At 45.7% G+C, this 24,151-nt stretch overlaps 1 protein-coding gene across 1 annotated transcript in view; it reads right to left on the bottom strand.

Annotated features, from left to right (window-relative positions):
• Nucleotides 1-3,637: 3,637 nt before the first annotated feature.
• The window catches only part of LOC139453993 (poly [ADP-ribose] polymerase 2-like), a 30,047-nt gene continuing 9,533 nt past the window's right edge, over nucleotides 3,638-24,151 (bottom strand). Inside the window, exons 7-18 of the mRNA XM_071235467.1 lie at nucleotides 23,934-24,106; nucleotides 23,400-23,505; nucleotides 22,964-23,047; nucleotides 20,953-21,037; nucleotides 19,910-20,048; nucleotides 18,858-18,921; nucleotides 14,631-14,762; nucleotides 12,845-12,969; nucleotides 11,014-11,113; nucleotides 10,636-10,734; nucleotides 8,024-8,148; nucleotides 3,638-6,287 (exon numbers count right to left, since the gene is read on the bottom strand). Coding sequence (XP_071091568.1) covers nucleotides 6,134-6,287; nucleotides 8,024-8,148; nucleotides 10,636-10,734; nucleotides 11,014-11,113; nucleotides 12,845-12,969; nucleotides 14,631-14,762; nucleotides 18,858-18,921; nucleotides 19,910-20,048; nucleotides 20,953-21,037; nucleotides 22,964-23,047; nucleotides 23,400-23,505; nucleotides 23,934-24,106 — 1,386 coding nt within the window. The 3' untranslated portion in view covers nucleotides 3,638-6,133. The remainder of the gene's footprint in view (nucleotides 6,288-8,023; nucleotides 8,149-10,635; nucleotides 10,735-11,013; nucleotides 11,114-12,844; nucleotides 12,970-14,630; nucleotides 14,763-18,857; nucleotides 18,922-19,909; nucleotides 20,049-20,952; nucleotides 21,038-22,963; nucleotides 23,048-23,399; nucleotides 23,506-23,933; nucleotides 24,107-24,151) is intronic.

Raw genomic sequence — 24,151 nt, 5'->3', positions numbered from 1 at the left:
GGGGGTGGGTACCCGGGTAGGGTTGGGTAATAGGGGGTGGGTACCCGGGTAGGGTTGGGTAATAGGGGGTGGGTACCCGGGTAGGGTTGGGTAATAGGGGGTGGGTACCTGGGTAGGGTTGGGTAATAGGGAGTGGGTACCCGGGTAGGGTTGGGTAATAGGGGCTGGGTACCTGGGTAGGGTCGGGTAATAGGGGGGTGGGTACTCGGGTAGTAAATTTGGACTCGTCCCAGCCCTAATTCATACCTGGAATATCAAGAGCATAAAGTCATACCATACTAAGTTAGTTACTGGGCAACACTTGTGATCAGCATTAACTGTCTTTCACATAGACTTAACATTTGCTTGGACCATTGGGTTAAAGTCTCAGAAAACTGTATATGCTGATGGCATCATACCAAAGGGCCATAACTCTATTATTGCTGGAGTTGGGAGGAATCAAAGAAATCCTTATTTGGACACTTATTGGTAGAACAGCACAACACAGTAAACAGTGAAAAGCGTTTTAAGGCCCAAACCGTTGTTGGGTGAAAAAGCCAATCCAGGGCCAAACTGACAAAATTCTCAAGAATTATCAATCGAAGACAGCATTTTTAATTCATTATGTCTATATTAAATCTTTGCAAAATTTAGAAGCCCAAGTCTTTGATTAGAAGTTGGAAGAACATAAATGCATGACACCTCTTTAAGGATAACGTCTTTTATTCTTTGTAACAACGATTCCGAGTCACTTGTCCTTTCATCGGGTAAATGAAGAGGTAAGAAGCTGCTCTAAGACGTTCTTACACATTAAAAGTGTCATGTATTTAGGGCAAGCGTAAACACACAAACTGGTCTGATCTTATCCTGAGGCTTGTGAGTAACTGTAAAAAGATGCAGGAATTTGGTGGTGGATTACAAGAAAAAGACGGAGCGTTGGGGTGCTAGGTTGATAACCTTCTCTCCTTACTAACACTGGTGATGTTATTTGGCGTGGGAAGTAGAATTCTCTGTTCCACAGCATTTCAATTGTTTTAATAAGATTTATTCCCCAAAATATTTGAAAAAAATACATATTGAATAGTTTATTCAGTTTTGAAATCATTTATTATTGATTAATTTAAATAGTTGTTTTCAATTAGATCTGCTCATTTCACTTTGAAGGGAGATCCAAAACAATCATAAAGTATGCATGGAATAGAAGCGATAATTATGGATTTTTAATAGGAGTCTTATTGGAGTATTTAAGGTTTCATGTGTAGTAGCATTATTATTCGGAGTCCAGAGTGGACTATCTCACAGTGTTTCAGAATGTGTGCAATGTGGCACTGTGTTCTGTCGCTCAAGGCGCCTCCTCCTGTCTGGAAGCACAGGTAGCCAAGTTGTCTTAGGAGCCGCAACTTGCTGTGAAACCTGTGATAGCGGGTTCGAATCTCGGTTCGCCCCAATTATGTTTCTAGGTGTCGGCACCATACCCGTGCTCGTGGGTTTCACCGAAGCGGTAAACGTCTGAGACCTGCATCACTTCGGGCTTTTCCTCCCGCAATAAGGTGACATGCCGTGTCATTGGAATATTATTCAAAGCTGTCCTGTTGTACAACATAAGTGTGATTCTTGCCAGACTTTGTATACGAACGACGGAAGCAGCTAGTTGAGGCTTTTCTCCAATTCTTATGTTCATGGTAGCCAGAAAGTTGGAGATGTTTGATCGCGGAAATATCCCGGTGGTGATCAGGTGAGTTACAGAAACCGTTCGGCACCTTTGTGTGCTTGTTCTGAGGGTGTATATTGAGTACCAGAACAATTCAAAAGAACTGTTTGATTTAGCATGTTTACAAAATTGATTCTTCTTGAACAGGGCATTTGTAAGTAAATATTTCATATTCATCCCACCATATTCAAATGGCCTTAGACTGAAATATAATTCATTCAGAATTAAAATCGTGATGAGATTTCACACATAGATGAAGTAATAACCTCAAGTTGAAATTATCCACTGAAAGATGTACATGTGTTTGACAATGTGGAAATTTGAACAGGGGAACGGTCCAAGATAGCTTTGTTGTACATTCAGCAGCTTCATCACATTAAACAGAAGCCATCTGTGGCGACCAATAATTGATTCGGACCGACAGACATACTGTAATGACAAAACGTTGCTTTAAATGTCCATTACAGACAAAGATCAATTTTAGATGGACAGACATACTATCTGGGATGGCCAATCATTGCTTTAGATGAATGGACATGTGTGAAAATCAATATTGTACAATAGATGGACATTCTTCTTGTGATGATTCAACATCACTTTTGACGGACGAACATCCTATCTGAAGATCAATCACCACTAGTCCTGAATACCTGATTGATTGGCAGAAAACAAATTGAACCTGTGTGCTATTTATTCATGTGTGTTGTCCCGTCATGAAACCTGTACATTAAAAAATGGAATAAATCTTTAAATATGTTTTGTGGATTTTGTCTCCTGGAAACAAAGGCATAATGAGACGAGTGTGCATGATACCGAAATCATGAAACCTGCATGAGCTATTTTGTATTTCCTGAATCCCAAGATGGAAGATACTCAACAGAACAAGTTATTCATAATAAATCCTAAAACATTTTGGTATGTTGTTTTACGCCGCACTCAGCAATATTCCAGCTATATGACGGCGGTCTGTAAGATAATCGAGTCTGGACCAGACAATCCAGTGATTGATATCATGAGCATCGATCCACGCAATTGGGATCGATGACCTGCATCAACCAAGTCAGCGAGCCTGACCACCCAGTCCCGTTAGTCGCCTTTTACGACAAGCATAGTCGTCATTTATGGCAAGCATGGGTTGCTGAAGACCTATTCTACCCTGGATCTTCACGGGTCTAAATACACTCAAATCCTAAAAAGTGTCATGTCAGTTCCATGCAAGTAGTGACTTGGGATCACTGGCATGTCACCTTCATTGTGGAGGTGTAGGAGGAAATCCTGAAGTCTTTGATGACACCCAGTATGTTACAGCTTTATGATGACAGTCTAAATAATTGAGTCTGGAGCACAATCCAGTGATGATGAGCATGATCTTCCCAATTGGGACACGACGACATGCATCATCCAAGTTAGGGAGCCTGACCACCTGATCCCCTTAGTCACCTCTTATGACATGTATGGGTTGCTGAAGATCTATTCTAACCCGGATCTTCACGGGTATGAGGCGAACCCATCATAATAAGACTATGGCAAGTCTTGATGAGGTAACTGCATCATAGATGATTTATCCGCTCATATTGCTATGATTTTGTTTAATGTTGCACTCAGCAATATTCCAGCTATATGACGGCGGACTGTAAATAATTGAGTCTGGACCAGACAATCCAGTGATTGACATCATGAGCATCGATCCACGCAATTGGGATACAATGACATGCATCAACCCAGTCAACGAGCCTGACTACCCGATCCCGTTAGTTGCCTTTTATGGCAAGCATAGTCCCTTTACAGCAAGCATGGGTTGCTGAAGATCTATTCTAACCCAGATCTTCACGGGTCCATTTTGCTATGAAATAGGTGCAGACAGCCAATCTGTCTTAACTATTCAATGGAAAACTGAAAAATAAAAACATCTACATCAGCATGATCAGCGTACCAAAACAAGTCTCATTCACCTTTTCCTTTTATTCTCAAATAAAATCAGTCATGTAAAAGCACTACATTAATATAATATAAGTATACATCCATCTACTGACATCGGGAAACGAGAACAAAAACAAAATGACAATGATGAATGTCTGCACACAAGGTACACACATTGTATAACATATTGTTGTCTAACGCCACACTCGGCAATATTCCAGCTATATGATGACACCTTGTAAATAATCAAATCTAGACCAGACAATTCAGCAATTGATATTGTAAGTATCGAGCCTGATGAAGCACAGTTTGTTGTGGACTTTTTCTATCCCAGACTCCCCACGGGAATGGATGAATAGTCTCGCAGTAGTTGCCACATGAAGTACAGGTGATTTACAGCTGGCAGTGTCAAGTATGGCGCAATGGATGAAAATATTGTTTTCACTTCTCATTTTCACTAGTAATTAGTGTTTGGTGTAACATTTATTAATCTGTACTTCTTACTTTGTGTGCAATTGTGATCGATACTTGTATCGTGAAGTAAAAAATCGCGACCCACCGATGCATGGGTGTATCATCCCACTGCTAGTATCGACCATCTTCCCGAGGCAAGAGAGTTAACTGACTTTAAAAGTCCAGTTTCCACCCTTGGCAAACTAGGCTGGAATTAATGGGCTCGATTTTAGCGCCACCAGTGGCTATTACCAGTTATGTCCCTTCAAAGCTTCTCCTATGGACCAATCAGATTCCACCTCTCGTATCACTTGTGTTTGCTTCACACAAAACGGTGGCGCCTGGTCAGGACGATCTGATCGATAATCAAGATCAATATTCCTTCTTTCAGTGGCATTTAGAAGTTGGAGTGATGAAGTAAGACGAGTTCTATGGATGAACTAATTGTAATTGTAATAAAGAAGTTGTTCATCCATAGAACTTGTCTTACTACAAGATCAATATTGTCATAAAACGGGTCTTACATCGTGAAATGCATCAAATCACATGAGCACCTTGATTAAAAACATGAAAACATTTCGAAAATATCTGCTGACAACGAGTTGGCGGTGCACATGCTTTGCAAATCCTGCAATTGACCGAAATCTGCACGACATTTTACGAACCGGATTTCGAATTCGGTGCGTGATTTTGATTGGACTATGCATAGACTTGTTAGTCCAGCCAAAATGTAACTCCATAATACCAGCCTAGTTCGGCAAGGGTGGAAACTGGACTTTTATAGTCAGTTAACTCACTTGCCTCGGGAAGATGGTATCGGTGGGTGCATGAATGTGTTGGGGTGCACAACTCTCCCTTATTTCAAACTCCTTACCTGTGAACCTGTTCACCTTGTGACCTGGCTGTGCGTCCCCCTTTTTCAAAATGCTGGATCTGCCTCTGCAAGGCTCGGTAATTCCTTTAAATGCAGCGTTCACTTGCATAGAGTGATCTCAGCCAAGACTATTGTAACTGTCATACTTGAATGAATAAATGTTTGCATCTCATCTGATCCCCACAACTACATCAGATCCTTTCTGTGTGTGAGCTACGAGACTAACTCCCCACCACATACACATGTCATGACTGAAATCCAAGGGAGGTCATCACTATTTTGTTCTATTCACATTTATTTCACATTTCTTCACTTCAAGAGATTCAAAAATATATTGGCTTTGGTGATTTTATGATAATATTTGCACGAAGATGCCAAACACGAAAGTTTTGGTTCAACTCCATAAAAAAACAACAACAACTCAAACGTTTTTCTGTCGAATTGTCACATAAAGATTCCGACTGAAAGAAATACTCAAATATTGCCAACTAGGAGTCACATTTTCTGAAATTCATCCAATTGGAACCGCAGAATTAATACCTTAAGCCATTTTAAAGGACAAACTCCTTGTGGTGAGTTGGTAGAAAACTTCTTACATGGTATCCACACAAAACAAGGAATATTAGGCTTAAGAAGATGACAGCGGAATGCCAAAAATCACAATCAGTCAAATCCATAACAATATCTATCCAATAACATATCAGTGTTACATTTATGTAAAATTGCATGTTTATATTAATGATACAAAAAACAGCAAATTTCTCAAAATTGCAACCCCCACATTATCAGTGTACACCAGTCCAGTGATAGACACGAACAGTTTTAGTCCACTAGTCCTTCTAATGATAACATAAAGCAAAACCCTCAAAAATGGCAAATTTCTACTAGTCCTTATACCCTAACCATGGGGCAGTTTGGCAAGGACTACAGGACAAGTGCCAATTTGAACGCTGTTCAGTCTGATGTAGATCAACCCACCTACGTAGTCAACCCAACATGCCACAACGTGAAGCTCTGACTCTCATAGCGCCTACTTCAACATGGACTTGGGATAGTTGTGATGGGTAGTCTATGTTAAAGTTGAGGAGCTGTGACAGTCATAGTGTTAAGGCAGCTTTGTGAAGCTGGCCGTCGAGTCCTGGTGATCCGTGCTGCATGTTGAGACAATGTTTATTGCAACAATCCAGTTGTTTCACTCACTTATAGTTGAACTTGACCTTGAGTAGGTACCTCATTTTAATTTGTGCCGTGTTGTAAACGATGAACTCGTTGTAGTTGAGAGTGTAGCCATGAGGGTTTGTAGTCCCTGTGTCAATACCCTTCCCAATCGGAACCTTTGTACCACACGCCCTGTGGGAGAAGCAATTGCAGAACATATAATTAACTGATTAAATGAGTGAGCGAAACATAAAGTCAGCAGTACAGTCCCGTTAATCCGACATGGCTGGTTGCATATGAGTATGTTGGATAAATGAGTATGTTGGATAAACGAAATTAAGTCGTACCAATGTTTGTCGGTCATAGTTCGCGAAAGGTTCTTCTGACGTGACCTGTAATGGGATGTCCTCGACGATAACGAGAACTTGTATCTGATTTTAATGAGATTGATGAAATCTAAGCATATGATTAATCCTGTTTTCTTCATTTAAAGCATTAATTGTTTATTGTTAAGCAAAGTTTATCTCTGCAGCTTTGTAATATGCAGCTACCAGCCAACTCGTCTTGCATCAAAACACTGGCAGATGGCCATGGAGTATGCTGATCACTGTGTCGGATTAACGAGACTGATTAATGAGTGATTTCAGTAATTCGTTGCAAATTAGGTGTGTCTGAGTCGGAGTGAGAGACTGTTGGATTAACAGGTCTAAATAGCATTGATTTAATCAGTTCTCATCATTAGTTTCGGATAAAGCCGATTGTCGGATTAACGAGTCTTGACTGTATTTAGCCACATTGTGACAAGTGATTGCCTGACTGACGGTCCTAATAGGTTTTTAAAGTTCTCCATATTTAGCAATATTCCAGCAATGTTGCAGACTGTACGGGTTGTCACCAACAAGATGCTTCACACCTTGTACTAATATGGGAACTGAACCTGATCTCTTGCATGATGAACTAACACCTTAACCACAGGGCCACCACACCTCACTTTGACCACCCACGTGGTCTAGTGGATAGAGTATCTGCCAGGAGATTGGAGAGTTGGTGGTTTGATCTCCAGATGCGGCATACCAAAAGACGATAAAAGATGGTACTTGGTACCCAGCATTGGCATTAATGGGATAAAACAAGGACTGGTCAGCTATGAGTCGGCCGCGTCATAACAAAAGACGTTTAAAGATGGTACTTGTTGTTACCCTGTCTGGTTCCGGCATTAATGGGCTAAAACAAAGACTGGTCGGCTCAGAGTCAGTATACTGTGTCTAAGAGGGGTATTCATGTTAAACTGCAGCATAGTATCTCAGCGGACTAGCACTATAAAACTTGCATTAGGCTTGTACAAGCAGACAGACAGACAGACAGACACCTCCCTGATCATTGCCATATAAGCGCAATGAACACCCATTTCATCTCATCTCAGGTAGTCATAGCATACTTATCTACCAGTTCCAGCCCTTCAACACCATAATCGGCCTCACTCTATGTTCCAAACATTACATTCCTCTGCCACATACAATTATAGACAACGGGTCATGTGACCCTCAGCCTCTCAGCTGGTGACTGGACAATTCTCAGGTCCCAAGCAACATAACATTATTAAATCTCCAAGTCTGTGAGCTTTCTGCATTGGCGAGAATAAATATATAAGTCTCCACAACACAGTGAATGAGTATGGTTTTACGCAGCCTTTAGCAACATTCCAGCAAAATCTTGGCAGGAGACACCAGCAATGGGCTTTGCACATTGTACGCAGGTGGGGAAACAAACCCTGGCCTTTGACGTGATGAGCGAACACTTTAACCATACAGCCACCTCACCACCCTTCCACACAACAGGAGGCATGCTTATAACCCACATCATTAGCAGGTTCAACATGTCAGCATGTACACCAAATGCATTCTCTGCTCCCTGGGGAGAATACTTACATTGTTTTATGACACTTGGGGTCGGGTGCTATCTTCCCTGCTCCCTTCACACTGTGTTTCCCAGCCGGCAGCGAGGCGGCGTTGTAGTCAGCAGCGAGGATCTCGTTCATCGCGCCCAGCGACACCTGGTACACAAGGAAATATGCAAACATTGATCCATGACCTCCGGGGCTCTGTGTCTCAAATTTAATTACAGTGACACTCAGAACTGTCATACTTTAAAGGGGGTCTCTGTTCCATGGTGTGGAGCCAAACTTTGCCCAATCCAAGACACTGATATACCATGTGTGACACCGAGAAATTGTTACTGTGTAATTAGGGCAAACATTAACTGCTAAATTGTTACACATCATAAAACTGACACAAAAATAGTGTTTAGGGTCTTTTAAAATGCTGGGTCTGCCAATAACCCCGAGCCTAGTCTCCCTTTAACACAGGCCTACAACAGTTGCAGCTGGGACTGCCTTGAGGAACAGCCCCCATACAGCTGGGGCTGCCTTGAGGAACAGCTCCCATACAGCTAGGATTGCCTTGAGGAACAGCCCCCATAGAGCTTGGACTTCCTTGAGGCCCCCATACAGCTGGGACTGCCTTGAGGAACAACCCCCTTACAGCTGGGATTGCCTTAGGGAACAGCCCCAATACAGATGGGACTGCCTTGAGGCCCCCATACAGCTGGGATTGCTTTGAGGAACAGCCCCCATACAGCTGGGACTGCCTTGAGGAACAGCCCCCATACAGCTGGGATTGCCTTGAGGAACAGCCCCCATTCAGCTGGGATTGCCTTGAGGAACAGCCCCCATACAGCTAGGACTGCCGTTAGGAGCAGCTCCACTACAGCTGGTACAGCCTTGAAGAACAGCCCCCATACAGCTGGGACTTCCTTGAGGAACAGCCCCATACAGCTGGGACTGCCTTGAAGAACAGCCTCCATACAGCTGGGATTGCCTTGACGAACAGCCCCCATACAGCTGGGACTGCCTTGAAGAACAGCCCCCATACAGCTGGGACTGCCTTGAAGAACAGCCCCCATACAGCTGGGACTGCCTTGAAGAACAGGCCCCATACAGCTGGGACTGTCTTGAAGAACAGCCCCCATACAGCTGGGACTGCCTTGTGGAACAGCCCCAATACAGCTGGGACTGCCTTGAGGAACAGCCCCAATACAGCTGGGACTGCCTTGAAGAACAGCCCCCCCATACAGCTGGGACTTCCTTGAGGAACAGCCCCCATACAGATGGGACTGCCTTGAAGAACAGCCCCAATACAGCTGGGACTGCCTTGAAGAACAGCCCCCAATACAGCTGGGACTGCCTTGAAGAACGGCCCCCATACAGCTGGGACTGCCTTGAAGAACAGCCCCCATATAGCTGGGACTGCCTTGAGGATCAGCACCCATACAGCTGGGGCTGCCTTGAGGAACAGCCCCCATACAGCTGGGACTGCCTCAAGGAACAGCCCCCAATACAGCTGGGACTGCCTTGAGGAACAGCCCCCATACAGCTGGGACTTCATTGAGTAACAGCCCCCATACAGCTGGGACTGCCTTGAAGAACAGCCCCCCATACAGCTGGGACTGCCTTGAGGAACAGCCCCAATACAGCTGGGACTGCCTTGAAGAACAGCCCCCCCATACAGCTGGGACTTCCTTGAGGAACAGCCCTCATACAGATGGGACTGCCTTGAAGAACAGCCCCCATACAGCTGGGACTGCCTTGAAGAACAGCCCCCCATACAGCTGGGACTGCCTTGAAGAACAGCCCCCATACAGCTGGGACTGCCTTGAGGATCAGCACCCATACAGCTGGGGCTGCCTTGAGGAACAGCCCCCACACAGCTGGGACTGCCTTGAGGAACAGCCCTCATACAGCTGGGACTGCCTTGAGGAACAGCCCCCATACAGCTGGGACTGCCTCAAGGAACAGCCCCCAATACAGCTGGGACTGCCTTGAGGAACAGCCCCCATACAGCTGGGACTGCCTCAAGGAACAGCCCCCACACAGCTGGGACTGCCTTGAGGAACAGCCCTCATACAGCTGGGACTGCCTTGAGGACTATCCCCCATACAGCTGGGACTTCCTCAAGGAACATTCACATGCTTCTTGACACTGAATGCCATTTGCCACACATTCGCACATTATAGATTAATACTTTGGGAAAAAAGTGAAATCAATCAAAGATACAAAGGTCTTGATCTGAAGTCATCTGTAAGTTGTTCTGATAAATCTCACAATACAAGTGGCTGACTGATGCTATCTGACTACAATTTTACATCCAAGCACACATAAAGAGCTGCAGGACTTACAAACTCACTAGTTCTGTTCAGGCTGAACTTCGAGTGAGTGAGTGAGTTTGGTTTTACGCCGCTTTTAGCAATATTCCAGCAATATCACGGCGGGGGACACTAGAAATGGGCTTCACACATTGTACCCATGTCGGGAATCGAACCCGGGTCTTCGGCATGACGTGCGAAAGCTTTAACCACTAGGCTACCTCACCGCCCCAGGCTGAACTTGTCATAAAATGTCACCTTCCATAATGACTTACATCAGTGCCAGTTGCAAATAATTATTTCTAGCGAAAAGATAAATATTCTCAAGCTAAAAACTTACTTCACACAACAGGAGGAGACCGATATTTTTTGCTCTCGATGTGAAGCAGTAGTTTGCACTTTTACTGGACATGTCAGCGAAGTAAACACCCTTGCCAAACTGGGGGAGAAAAAACAAGTGTTAAAATACATGAAACATGAAAACGTTTATACAACTACAGCAGACGTAACAGTCAAATTTGGGCGAGACATAACATAACTAACTGGGGCCAATAACATAACTAGAGCTGAGTGTGTTTTTGGCACACGACATATTGAACGTTATTGAATGTCACGGTGACAGATATCATAGAATGTTATCAAATTGACACACAGTAACATTACAGTAGACTCGGCAGCCATTTTGACCATCCAATCCCAGTATTGAGACTGTTCCTACCATGTATCCAGTCACAGGAGCCTCCGGTGGTGCGATGCGTAGTCCCTGGCTTAGAATTCCGACCCAGTTGGTCAACCGCGATCCATGCCACAACAGCATTCTGGGAAAAGGCAGTGAAGAAATGGTTGAATCAGGTTCTACCAGGTGACACAGACCAGTGCTTACAGCTCTATGTTGAACTGTGGGAGTTGTTCCTGATATAATGTGAAGATTGCTCAGTGCAACTGGGCACAGCTGTAACTGATCAATACTGACGGAAGCAATTCCAGGATTCTATCTAGGAATTTAAATAAATAAATTGGACTCTTCGACAGGCAAATGTGGTCCTGTTACTTTGTTCTTAATTTCAGTGGTATTTTAAAATTGTATATTAACACTGTACTTCAAAATCATATACATGTATGAAGTCTTTGAATGGCATTTAGAAGTGATACACATAAGGAAGAGAATGTATGGATGTCAACTTCTTTATTATTAGGAACACAACATTTCAGAGCGTATACTTACTCCTTCATCAGGTGAAATGTTTAACATTACACCTGATGAAGGAGTCAGTATATATTCCAAAACGTTGTGTTCCTCATAACAAAGAAGTTGACATCCATAACCTCTCTTCCTTATCAAATATTAACATTGTATTTGAACACTGTATATTAAGATTGTATTTGAACACTGTATATTAAGATTGTATTTGAACACTGTATATTAAGATTGTATTTGAACACTGTATATTAAGATTGTATTTTAACACTGTATATTAAGATTGTATTTTAACACTGTATATTAAGATTGTATTTTAACACTGTATATTAAGATTGTATTTTAACACTGTATATTAACATTGTATTTAAACACTGTATATTAACACTGTATATTAACATTGTATTTAAACATTGCATTTTTAAGCTTAATGAGCAAACAGCGTAACCACTAAGCGGTATTACCAGTATATCAGTAAATTGAGGTTCATTCTTTCCATAATACCTATCACAATACAGTGGTCCCTCGCTACAACGCTACCAATGGGGTCCAAATAATTGGTGGGCGTTATAGACGATGAGCCGTTTAACCGAGGCCGAGGCGGGGGAGCGCGCTCGGCCAATCTCAAATCATCAATATGTGTTTATCTCACGTCACGTCAAAATATTATATATTTTTATGGACCTAGATCTACCTGTAATATCATTCATTTATTAAATCTGTCACATTTCACAATGTCTGAAATACGTATTCCATTTCAATTTATCATTTTTTATCGATAAATTAAAAAATTATTCACTATTTCCCGCGATGTTATTGAAAATAAAATTCTCGGACACACATTTCGACAACGGGTCCGCATCGAACATGTCAAAGAGCAAAATAAAGACGTTTTAAGCAAATCTTTAAATATATTATACAAAGTGATAAATAAAATCAACAAAAATATATCTAAAAGTAATCAAACTTACATCTAAGTTATTATTTCCATTGTTTCGTGCGATCGCGTATCATGTTTTAATGCTCGGTATATCGGGTGATTTCAAAATGCGATTCTCATCGTGTCTTTAATGTTATTTTCTTGCCAAATGCCTTTGCTGTTGTAGGCCTGCGTATTTATTGACTGAGTATACATCATGTTGTACCAGCATCTTGTTTTGTTCCATTTTCGAACTTCAATTTATACCTTAATGTGTCGGATTGCTTCTGAATTCAAAATTTAGAATTATACAATATATCGTGATACGTATCACAATATGGCCTTGAGCATCGCAAAATATTGTGTAACAATTTTAACCTCCAATACCCGTGCCTACTGCCCACCCAATTATTTTTGATCGACAGGACCAACCTGTTTCCATGGTCCACGAATTTGGAGGCCTCCCCGTCCTTCTGGCAGGTGAAGACGTCCATCAGCTGCATCTTGTACATGTTGTGTGTGGCGGCGTGCGTGGACTGCAGGTACTCATTCAGCAGCTGAAACATGTCAGTTAGTCAGTCAGTGAGTGAGTGAGTTGGGATTAACGCCGCTTTTAACAGTATTCCAGTTATATCACGGTGTGTCGGCTTAATGTGGGAGGAAAGCCCGAAGCGATGCAGGTCTAAGACGTTTACCACTTCGGTGAAACCCACGAGCACGGGTATGGTGCTGACAAACCTAGAAACATAATCGGGGTGAACTTAGATTCGAACCCACAATCGCAGGTTTCTGGGACGCAACCCCACCCATGTCCCACTAAAACAAGTAAAGGATTGTAGGAATGTAGACTGTAGACATTGTAGACATCTGCATACAAGCAAATATTGGAGCAGGACTGCCATGTTTCCCAAATAACAATTCATATTTTGAAAACCATCTTCTGTCAGGACTCCAAATCCTGACAATGCAAATCCTTCTTAGCAGCCATTTTGGTCATCCTAACCTCCTCTAGTCGCCACTTACAACAACGGTTGTCTGTTGTTTGTTGTTATGGTGGTCTGTAAATAATAAATCTGGACCAAACAATCCAGTGATTGACATCATGAGCGTCGATCTACGCAATTGGGACACGATGACATGCATCAACCAAGTCAGCGGCATTGACCACCCGATCCCGTTCGTCCTTTTCACGACAAGCGTTGTCGCCTCTTATGGCAAGTATGGGTTGCTGAAGACCAATCTTCAATACTCAGCAATTTCCAGCAATAAATAATCTGGATCAGACAATCCACTGATTGATAGTATGAGCAATGATCAATGCCAGAGTACGATGACATGCAATCAACTGAAACACCAAGCCGGACCAGCCGATCCACTCAGTGTCATCTTACGACAAGCATCCGCTCCGGGAGACCACTTCTTGTCTTAACGTATCATGGGTATGTCAAAGATTGTGGGAATACTGCAGCAATATCATTGTGGCCTACTATGCCTGAGCAACAAATGTAACATGACAACGCTTTTAGGGAAGAGAGCAATACTGAAACAGCAGTGAGTCTGTCTTCCATCATAATCGCTATTTGGGTAATATCCAATCTCATTATAATCAGATTTGAGGACATCCCATAAAGGGTCACGTCAGAAGGACATTTCATTCGACCAATCAAAGCATCACTTACCAGATCATGAAAGTGAAAATCGAAAACCTCGAAAATGTTAACACGGGGTATTCCGAATGACAGTTACAGCCCGTACGACTGATTCCATCGAAATTCTCGTCTATCTCTTGCCTCCGTGCGATAAACATTTGAATGGAGGAGGCGTTGAAAAGTACGTGGGAAGCACTGCCATACAATCTCAACCATATATTGAACATTTCGGAATGTTCATTTGTTCAGTTTTCAACATTGTTTTAAATGCTAGTTTTTAAGGCGAAATGGAAGTCGCCAGGTTGAAACGTGTGCCGTAAAGCTCAAGAAAGCTGCTTTCTAATTGGCTGATATCAACTTCTTGTTAGTCATTTCGGTGGTCGGTCAAAGTTCGCGAAAGGTCGTTCTGACATGACCGTAACAGGATGTCCTCAGATCTTTGTTTAGCGGCAAAGAGATCCTAGATCTGATTTTAATGAGATTGGGTTATCTCATACTCACATTTACAACAAGAATGAAGCAAAAGGGTCAGAGAGACTTTTGGTTTGGTTTGTGTTTTGTTTGCTTACCTTGAAGTCGTCGTGACCCTTGTCCAGTGGTTCAAGGCCACATTTGAGTGAATGGTAGTGTCTGTCTACTGGGTTCTCGGACATGTCTCCTTCCTTCAACATCTTGATTGCGATCTCTATGTCACTCAGGGCCTGGGAAGCACAATCATAAACATGGTCACACATGAACACACAAACCGAGATTCAATTATTACATTTTTCTCTTAATTTACAATACAAAGTCTCTTAGTACTTAGTAAACATGATCAGCGCATCCTGGCAGGGCTAAGGGACTTTCAGCTATGAGTAATAAATTCTGGGCCAGGCAAACTGGTGATTGACAGCATGAACAAAGCCCCATGGCGACAGGTCACAGTTGCAATAGGGGCCTACTCAGCCCGACTCACCACAGAGAGAGTGAGTGGTGAGAGGGAGTGTGAGATTGATGGGTGAGAGTGAGGGGTGAGAGTGAGTGGTGAGATTGAGGGGTGAGATTGAGGGGTGAGATTGAGGGGTGAGAGTGAGTGGTGAGAGTGGTGAGAGTGAGGGGTGAGAGTGAGTGGTGAGATTGAGGGGTGAGATTGAGGGGTGAGAGTGAGTAGTGAGAGTAAGGGGTGAGAGGGAGTGGTGAGAGTGAGGGGTGAGGGTGAGGGGTGAGAGTGAGGGGTGAGAGTGAGTGGTGAGAGTGAGGGGTGGGGATAAGTAGTGAGGGTGAGGGGTGACAGTGAGGGGTGAGGGTGAGTGGTGAGAGTGAAGGGTGAGAGTGTGGGGGTGAGGGTGAGTGGTGAGTGGTGAGAGTGAGGGGTGAGGGTGAGGGGTGAGAGTGAAGGGTGAGAGTGAGGGGTGAGGGTGAGTGGTGAGAGTGAGGGGTGAGAGTGAAGGGTGAGAGTGAGGGGTGAGTGGTGAGTGGTGAGGGTGAGGGGTGAGGGTGAGGGGTGAGAGTGAAGGGTGAGAGTGTGGGGTGAGGGTGAGTGGTGAGTGGTGAGAGTGAGGGGTGAGAGTGAGGGGTGAGAGTGAAGGGTGAGAGTGAGGGGTGAGGGTGAGTGGTGAGAGTGAGGGGTGAGGGGTGAGGGGTGAGGGTGAAGGGTGAGAGTGAGGGGTGAGAGTGAAGGGTGAGAGTGAGGGGTGAGAGTGAGAGTGAGGGGTGAGAGTGAGGGGTGAGAGTGAGGGGTGAGAGTGAAGGGTGAGAGTGAGGGGTGAGGGTGAGTGGTGAGAGTGAGGGGTGAGAGTGAGGGGTGAGGGTGAAGGGTGAGAGTGAGGGGTGAGAGTGAGGGGTGAGAGTGAGGGGTGAGAGTGAAGGGTGAGAGTGAGGGGTGAGAGTGAGGGGTGAGAGTGAGGGGTGAGGGTGAGTGGTGAGAGTGAAGAGTGAGAGTGAGTGGTGAGAGTGAGGGGGTGAGAGTGAGGGGTGAGGGGTGAGGGGTGAGAGTGAGTGGTGAGAGTGAGTGGTGAGAGTGAGGGGTGAGAGTGAGGGGTGAGGGTGAGGGGTGAGGGTGAGGGGTGAGAGTGAGGGGTGAGAGTGAGGGGTGAGGGTGAGGGGTGAGGGTGAGTGGTGAGAGTGAGTGGTGAGAGTGAGGGGTGAGAGTGAGTGGTGAGAGTGAGGGGTGAGGGTGAGTGGTGAGAGTGAGTGGTGAGAGTGAGTGGTGAGAGTGAGGGGTGAGAGTGAGGGGTGAGAGTGAGGGGGTGAGGGGTGAGTGGTGAGAGTGAAGAGTGAGAGTGAGTGGTGAGAGTGAGGGGTGAGAGTGAGGGGTGAGGGTGAGGGTGAGTGGTGAGAGTGAGTGGTGAGAGTGAGTGGTGAGAGTGAGGGGTGAGAGTGAGGGGTGAGGGTGAGGGGTGAGGGTGAGGGGGTGAGAGTGAGGGGTGAGAGTGAGGGTGAGGGTGAGGGGTGAGAGTGAGGGGTGAGAGTGAGGGGTGAGGGTGAGGGGTGAGGGTGAGGGGTGAGAGTGAGGGGTGAGGGGAGAGGGGTGAGAGTGAGGGGTGAGGGTGAGGGGTGAGGGTGAGGGGTGAGAGTGAGGGGTGAGAGTGAGGGGTGAGAGTGAGGGGTGAGAGTGAGGGGTGAGAGTGAGGGGTGAGAGTGAGGGGTGAGGGTGAGTGGTGAGAGTGAAGAGTGAGAGTGAGTGGTGAGAGTGAGGGGTGAGAGTGAGGGGTGAGGGTGAGGGGTGAGGGTGAGTGGTGAGAGGTGAGTGGTGAGAGGTGAGTGGTGAGAGTGAGGGGTGAGGGTGAGGGGTGAGGGTGAGGGGTGAGGGTGAGGGGTGAGAGTGAGGGGTGAGAGTGAGGGGTGAGAGTGAGGGGTGAGGGTGAGGGGTGAGGGTGAGTGGTGAGAGTGAGTGGTGAGAGTGAGGGGTGAGGGTGAGGGGTGAGGGTGAGGGGTGAGAGTGAGGGGTGAGAGTGAGGGGTGAGGGTGAGTGGTGAGAGTGAGGGGTGAGAGTGAGGGGTGAGAGTGAGGGGTGAGAGTGAGGGGTGAGGGTGAGGGGTGAGGGTGAGGGGTGAGAGTGAGGGGTGAGAGTGAGGGGTGAGAGTGAGGGGTGGAGAGTGAGGGGTGAGAGTGAGGGGTGAGGGTGAGTGGTGAGAGTGAAGAGTGAGAGTGAGTGGTGAGAGTGAGGGGTGAGAGTGAGGGGTGAGGGTGAGGGGTGAGGGTGAGTGGTGAGAGTGAGTGGTGAGAGTGAGTGGTGAGAGTGAGGGGTGAGAGTGAGGGGTGAGGGTGAGGGGTGAGGGTGAGGGGTGAGAGTGAGGGGTGAGAGTGAGGGGTGAGGGTGAGGGGTGAGAGTGAGGGGTGAGAGTGAGGGGTGAGAGTGAGGGGGTGAGGGTGAGTGGTGAGAGTGAAGAGTGAGAGTGAGTGGTGAGAGTGAGGGGTGAGAGTGAGGGGTGAGGGTGAGGGGTGAGGGTGAGTGGTGAGAGTGAGTGGTGAGAGTGAGTGGTGAGAGTGAGGGGTGAGAGTGAGGGGTGAGGGTGAGGGGTGAGGGTGAGGGGTGAGAGTGAGGGGTGAGGGTGAGGGGTGAGGGTGAGTGGTGAGAGTGAGTGGTGAGAGTGAGTGGTGAGAGTGAGGGGTGAGAGTGAGGGGTGAGAGTGAGGGGTGAGGGTGAGGGGTGAGGGTGAGTGGTGAGAGTGAGTGGTGAGAGTGAGTGGTGAGAGTGAGTGGTGAGAGTGAGTGGTGAGAGTGAGGGGTGAGGGTGAGTGGTGAGAGTGAGGGGTGAGAGTGAGTGGTGAGAGTGAGTGGTGAGAGTGAGGGGTGAGAGTGAGGGGTGAGGGTGAGGGGTGAGGGTGAGGGGTGAGAGTGAGTGGTGAGAGTGAGGGGTGAGAGTGAGGGGTGAGAGTGAGGGGTGAGGGTGAGGGGTGAGGGTGAGGGGTGAGAGTGAGGGGTGAGAGTGAGGGGTGAGAGTGATGGTGAGTGGTGAGAGTGAGGGGTGAGGGTGAGGGGTGAGGGTGAGGGGTGAGGGTGAGGGTGAGGGTGAGGGGTGAGAGTGAGGGGTGAGAGTGAGGGGTGAGGGTGAGGGTGAGGGTGAGGGGTGAGAGTGAGGGGTGAGAGTGAGGGGTGAGGGTGAGGGTGAGGGTGAGGGGTGAGGGTGAGGGGTGAGGGTGAGGGGTGAGAGTGAGGGGTGAGGGTGAGGGTGAGGGTGAGGGGTGAGGGTGAGGGGTGAGGGTGAGGGGTGAGGGTGAGGGTGAGGGTGAGGGGTGAGAGTGAGGGGTGAGAGTGAGGGGTGAGAGTGAGGGGTGAGAGTGAGGGGTGAGAGTGAGGGGTGAGGGTGAGGGTGAGGGTGAGGGTGAGGGTGAGGGGTGAGAGTGAGGGGTGAGGGTGAGGGGTGAGAGTGAGGGGTGAGAGTGAGGGGTGAGAGTGAGGGGTGAGAGTGAGGGGTGAGGGAGAGGGGTGAGAGTGAGGGGTGAGGGTGAGGGGTGAGGGTGAGGGGTGAGAGTGAGGGGTGAGGGTGAGGGGTGAGAGTGAGGGTGAGGGTGAGGGGGTGAGAGTGAGGGGTGAGAGTGATGGTGAGTGGTGAGAGTGAGGGGTGAGAGTGAGGGTGAGTGGTGAGAGTGAGTGGTGAGAGTGAGGGGTGAGGGGTGAGGGTGAGGGGTGAGAGTGAGGGGTGAGGGTGAGGGGTGAGAGTGAGGGGTGAGAGTGAGGGGTGAGAGCGAGGGGTGAGAGCGAGGGGTGAGAGTGAAGGGTGAGAGTGAGGGGTGAGTGGTGAGAGTGAGTGGTGAGAGTGAGTGGTGAGAGTGAGTGGTGAGAGTGAGTGGTGTGAGGGAGGGGTGACTCACCTCCAGCAGCTGAATCTTGTCCTTCACCTCCTGCTTGGTCCTGATGATTGGCGGGGTCTTCATCCTGTAGGAGACAGTGGTGTTAATCCCAGATCATCATCACAATCACAATCATCATCTTCACAATCATCATCATCTTCACAATCATCATCAGCATCATTTTCACAATCATCATCATCTTCACAATCATCATCAGCATCATCTTCACAATCATCATCATCTTCACAATCATCATCATCATCTTCACAATCATCATCAGCATCATTTTCACAATCATCATCATCTTCACAATCATCATCATCATCACAATCATCATCATCTTCACAATCATCAGCATCATTTTCACAATCATCATCATCTTCACAATCATCATCAGCATCATCATCACAATCATCATCATCTTCACAATCATCATCATCATCTTCACAATCATCATCAGCATCATTTTCACATGCTTAATCTTTGCAATCATCATTATCATCATAATAATCATCAACACCATCATCTTCACAATCATCATCATCACTATCATCATCATAATAAAACAAACCCGAGTATATGAGAAAATTGTTCTTCTCATAACCCTAATGTCAAAAGTTTCAGACTTGTGGTCCATAGAATAAAAGTCTCAGAAAGCCTTGAAGAACCCACGACCCTTATTGCTCTCAGTGGCGTACCTTCCACAAAGACGTATGTTCAGAGGGTTACAGTGTTTTAACAAATCACACACAATTGGATTCTCATCATATCCGACATTTCACTAGTGGACAGGTACCATGGTTCACACACACTACCTATCACAAGACATAAGTATACTGCAGAGACAAAGAAAAAAGTACTTTTCTACAATATTAGCTCCTGCAGTGATGCGGCAGTCAAATCAGCTGCTGCAATCAGAGGAGGTTATTTTGATTTAAAAACTGATAGACCAATCAGATTCACGTATTTTCGGTCATTGTAGAACCACATTGCCACAATCTGTTCAGCAGATTTTACAAATCATGATCTGATAATACAGGAAGATGCAACAGGATATATTTACTGTTATTTACCCAAAATTGTGAGGTATGCGAGTGTAGAAGTCGTTACAAGCATCCGTCAGCTTCCTGCTCATGTCCCCCTTGTTGATCAATCCTTCAATCACTTTCAGGGCCGAGTAGCCAAACTTGATCTGGTTCTCCGTAAGCTTGCCTACAACAACAGGGCATCACTGAGTCATCACGTGGATCCTCGATCTCAGTGTCACATTACATAAAACTGCAGGATTTCGCAAGCGAAAAACAGCATTTGGACATTGGTTTATTTAACTTTAGATAGGACGTTTTAGATCATTACCAAATTTTGTAAAATCTTTAGGACAATTCTGTTGACAATCAGTCCATATCCTAGAAGATGAATCGACCTGATACCCTGAAATGGTCTTGCTTAATCCTTTGAAGTGAGATGAAATGGTTGAATGTTGTGTTCAAGATTTCACTTATATTGTGTGCGTGCCTGGGTGCGTGCCTGGGTGCGTGCATGGGTGCATGTGCGTGTTTGTATGCGGCTGCTGGTATTAGTCTGAGCGAATGCTGGAACACTGAGATATCATGCCGCAACTTAACATGGATACCCCACTCAGACACACGATACTGACTCTGAGGGTACCATTCCTTGTTTTAGACCCTTAATGCTGAGTAAGACAGGGTAACAACAAGTACCATCTTTTAATGTGCTTGGGTATCACATGGCCAGGTATTAAAACAACTGACCCGTTCTCTGGGCAGATGCTAGACCATGGAGGCAGTCTTATGATGACTGAGGGAGAAGGGCTTATGTCACACTTTCCCAGCAGTGATACATCTAGCGACACCAGGCTTTACACATTGTACATATGGGGAATTAAACAGCAGCATCCTGTATGCTGCCCATTGTTTAAGATCTTGGCTACTACCGTCCTCGTCCTATGAAGCATGTGACATATGTAGTTAACAGATGTCATTTTGATCAGACAGTATAGTTTACCTAAACCCAGAATATACCACTGTCTCCTAGACGTGTTTGTAAATCTTTTCAAATTTTTACACCAAGAAAGGGAGAAAACTCTGTTACCCACCTAATGGAGCCTTCTTGGCATCGTACTTCATCTCTACGACGGCTTCCTCCATAGATTTGATATCACAGATCAGGTTGACCAGATCCTGCCAACACAAGTCAAATATCAGCTCATGTACTGTTTAGCAACATAGAACAGCGAGGTAATAGACAGGGTAACACTGATTTGTATGTTTGTTGTTTAATGCCACACTCAGTAATATTTCAGCTATATAACAGCAGTCTGTAAATAATCGAGTCTGGACCAGACACTCTAGTGATTGACATCATGAGCACTGATCCAGGCAATTGGAATAAGATGACATACATCAACCACTTCAGCGACCCTGACCTCCCGATCCAGTTAGTCGCCTCTTGGCAAAGCAGAGTCGCCTCTTACGGCAAGGATGGGTTTTAGCAACATAGAATCAATGCAGTGATTGTCCTGAATAGACAACACTCTACAGAGTCAGACAACGATTGTCAATACTATCCATACAATACACTTTGTCACAATTAAATCAAATTTAAAAAAAAGATTTTTTTGTAATTTAACATGTTAATGCCGCGCTCAGCAATATTCCAGCTATATGACGTCAGTCTGTAAATAATCAAATCTGGACCAGACAATCCAGTGATTGATATCATGAGCATTGATCCTTGCTATGGGATACGATGACATGCATGAACCAAGTCAGCGAGTCTGACCATCCGATCCCGTCAGTCGCCTTTTACGATAAGCATAGTCGCTTTTTACGGCAAGCATGGTTTGCTGAAGACCTATTCTACCCCGGATCTTCACGGGTCTAAATATTTAAATAGAGGGGACTAATCTGAGGCAGCTGTACCATCTTTTAGGTTCTCTCTTGTAGCAAGTGAGTGAGTGTTGTTTCACGTTCCAGCCAGCAATCATGAAGCCACATCATAACCTCACATAAAATACTGGACTGGGCAAACCAATGACTGAATGCATGTGTAAAGATTCACAGTAGTCAGCCACATCAGCTGTCTCACCAAGGGTTAGAAATTGGCACTAGTCCTACAGTCCTTGCCAAACTGCGAAATGGTAAAGGTATAAGGACTAGAAGAAATTAGCCCTTTTTAAGGGTTTTGCTATATGTTAGCATTATAAGGACTAGTGGACGAAAACTGTTAGTTTCTAACCCTGCAGTCACATCAGGTACTTCTAAGCTATATAGGTGGGGTGAGGTGAAATGGGGTTTAACGCCGCGTCCAAGATTATTGCACTTATATAGCGACGTGCATGTATGTGTGTGTGGCTGCTTGTACTAGTCCGGACTGATGGCGATATATAGTGCTAGCTCACTTAGATACCATGCCGCAATTTAACATGAATACCCCACTCAGACACAGAATACTGACTCCGAGCCGACCAGTCCTTGTTTTAGCCCCTGAATGCCGAACGCCAGACAGGGTAACAACAAGTACCATCTTTTTATGTCTTTTGTTATGACGCGGTCGGGGATCGAACCCCGGACCATCCGCTCTCTGGGAGGACGCTCTACCACTAGACCAAGGAGGTGGTCCTTAGCTATTTAGGAACAACAACCCAACCATCATGTGTCTGGTCCCGCCTGCTTCAATCGCCCAGTTTTATGGAGGCAACTTCAACCTGCTTGCCCGAAAAAATGTACAAACTGCACATGACACACGATAATTGCTGTGTTTTATGAATAGCTGCAAACTGGGTACTTCAGTCGCAGGAACAACTACGTTTTCCTCCAATGTTAATGTCATGCAGGGGTGGTCGGGTAGCCTAGTGGTTAAAGCGTTTGCACGTCACGCCGAAGACCCGGGTTCGATTCCCGACATGGGTACAATGTGTGAAGCCCATTTTTGATGTCCCCCGCCGTGATATTGCTTGAATATTGCTAAAAGTGACGTACAACCAAACTCACTCACTCACTCATGTCATGCAAATGAGCTTGCCTCAAAATGAAAAACAGAGAACACAAGCTGCATTGTTCAGTCATTTTACGCCCAACCAAAACACCAGAAGACCAGGGTCTTACCTGTAGCCTGGTGTCCAGGGTGCAGTCCGGCACTTTCACACTGTCTTCTTTCTTAATGCCAGGTGCGTCCACTGTGTCCTCTGCCTGTCAATATACAACATATCATCAGTGGATCATATTACGTATGCTCTCTTCTTCTATTGTTGGATGGTCAATTCTCACCTTTCCCCCATCGGTGGGAGCCCGTGGTCAGTTCTCACCTTTCCCCCATCAGCAGGAGACTGTGGTCAGTTCTCACTTTTCCCCCATTGGTCGGACACAGTTGTCAGTTCTCACCTTTCCTCCATCGCCCGGAGACCGTGGTCAAATCTAACCTTTCCTCCATCGCCATCAGTGGTAGCCCATGGTCAGTTCTCACTTTTCCCCCATTGGTCAGACACAGCGGTCAGTTCTCACCCATTTCCCCCATCAACCAGAGACAGCAGTCAGTCCTCACCTTTCCATTCCCAGTGGTGTAGTCCATGGTCAGCATGTCGTACTTCCCAGACATCTTCACAAAACTGTCACGTGACGCCCAGTCATTCTTAGTTTTGTCTGAAAATCTGAAAAAGATAAAACTATCAAAACCCAAACCATACATTATAACAGATTCTGTCCGATTTCAGGAATTGCAAAACATTTGTACTGCCACCTCAGCGTCAAGAGATATTTTCAGTCATGTTCATGTTGTCAGTCAGGGTGCTCACGCGATTTGATGCACTTTGCGAAGTAAGACCCGTTTTATCACAATATAGATTTTTATTATCAATCAAATGCCTAGTTATTTTAATACAAAATATAACGTTAAGTATGGGAAAGCATTTGGTTGTGTGTAACCTAGATGACTGGGCCACCTGTGCCAGCAATGATGCTAGGAAATTAAGGATTACAATCAATGAGAATCTGGAAGTCAGACCAACAAATTCAAACTCCAATGACTGGGCTAGCCGTGTCTCCAAGTCTAGAGAGCTGCAGTTAGATGTTTACTTACTTCTTACAGAAGATGTTCTTGGCCTTGTCGAGATCGCCACCACAGGGTACGAGGTTGTTCTGCCCCTTGTAGCCGACGCGCCCCCATCGCTGCCACACGTAGAAAGCCTTCTTGCCGTCTTCCTCCAGGATCTGGATCAAGTAGTACTTGTTGTTGTTGTTACCCACATTAGTCTGAAAAACAAACAAACAAACAAACAAACAATCAAGTTTTCTCAG

This window comes from Haliotis cracherodii, unplaced genomic scaffold (assembly GCF_022045235.1).
Source record: "Haliotis cracherodii isolate W230 unplaced genomic scaffold, xgHalCrac1.p SCAF_10, whole genome shotgun sequence".
Taxonomy (NCBI): Eukaryota; Metazoa; Mollusca; class Gastropoda; order Lepetellida; family Haliotidae; genus Haliotis; species Haliotis cracherodii.
Note: the sequence above shows the minus strand (reverse complement) of the source record. Positions and strands in the feature narration are given on the sequence as shown.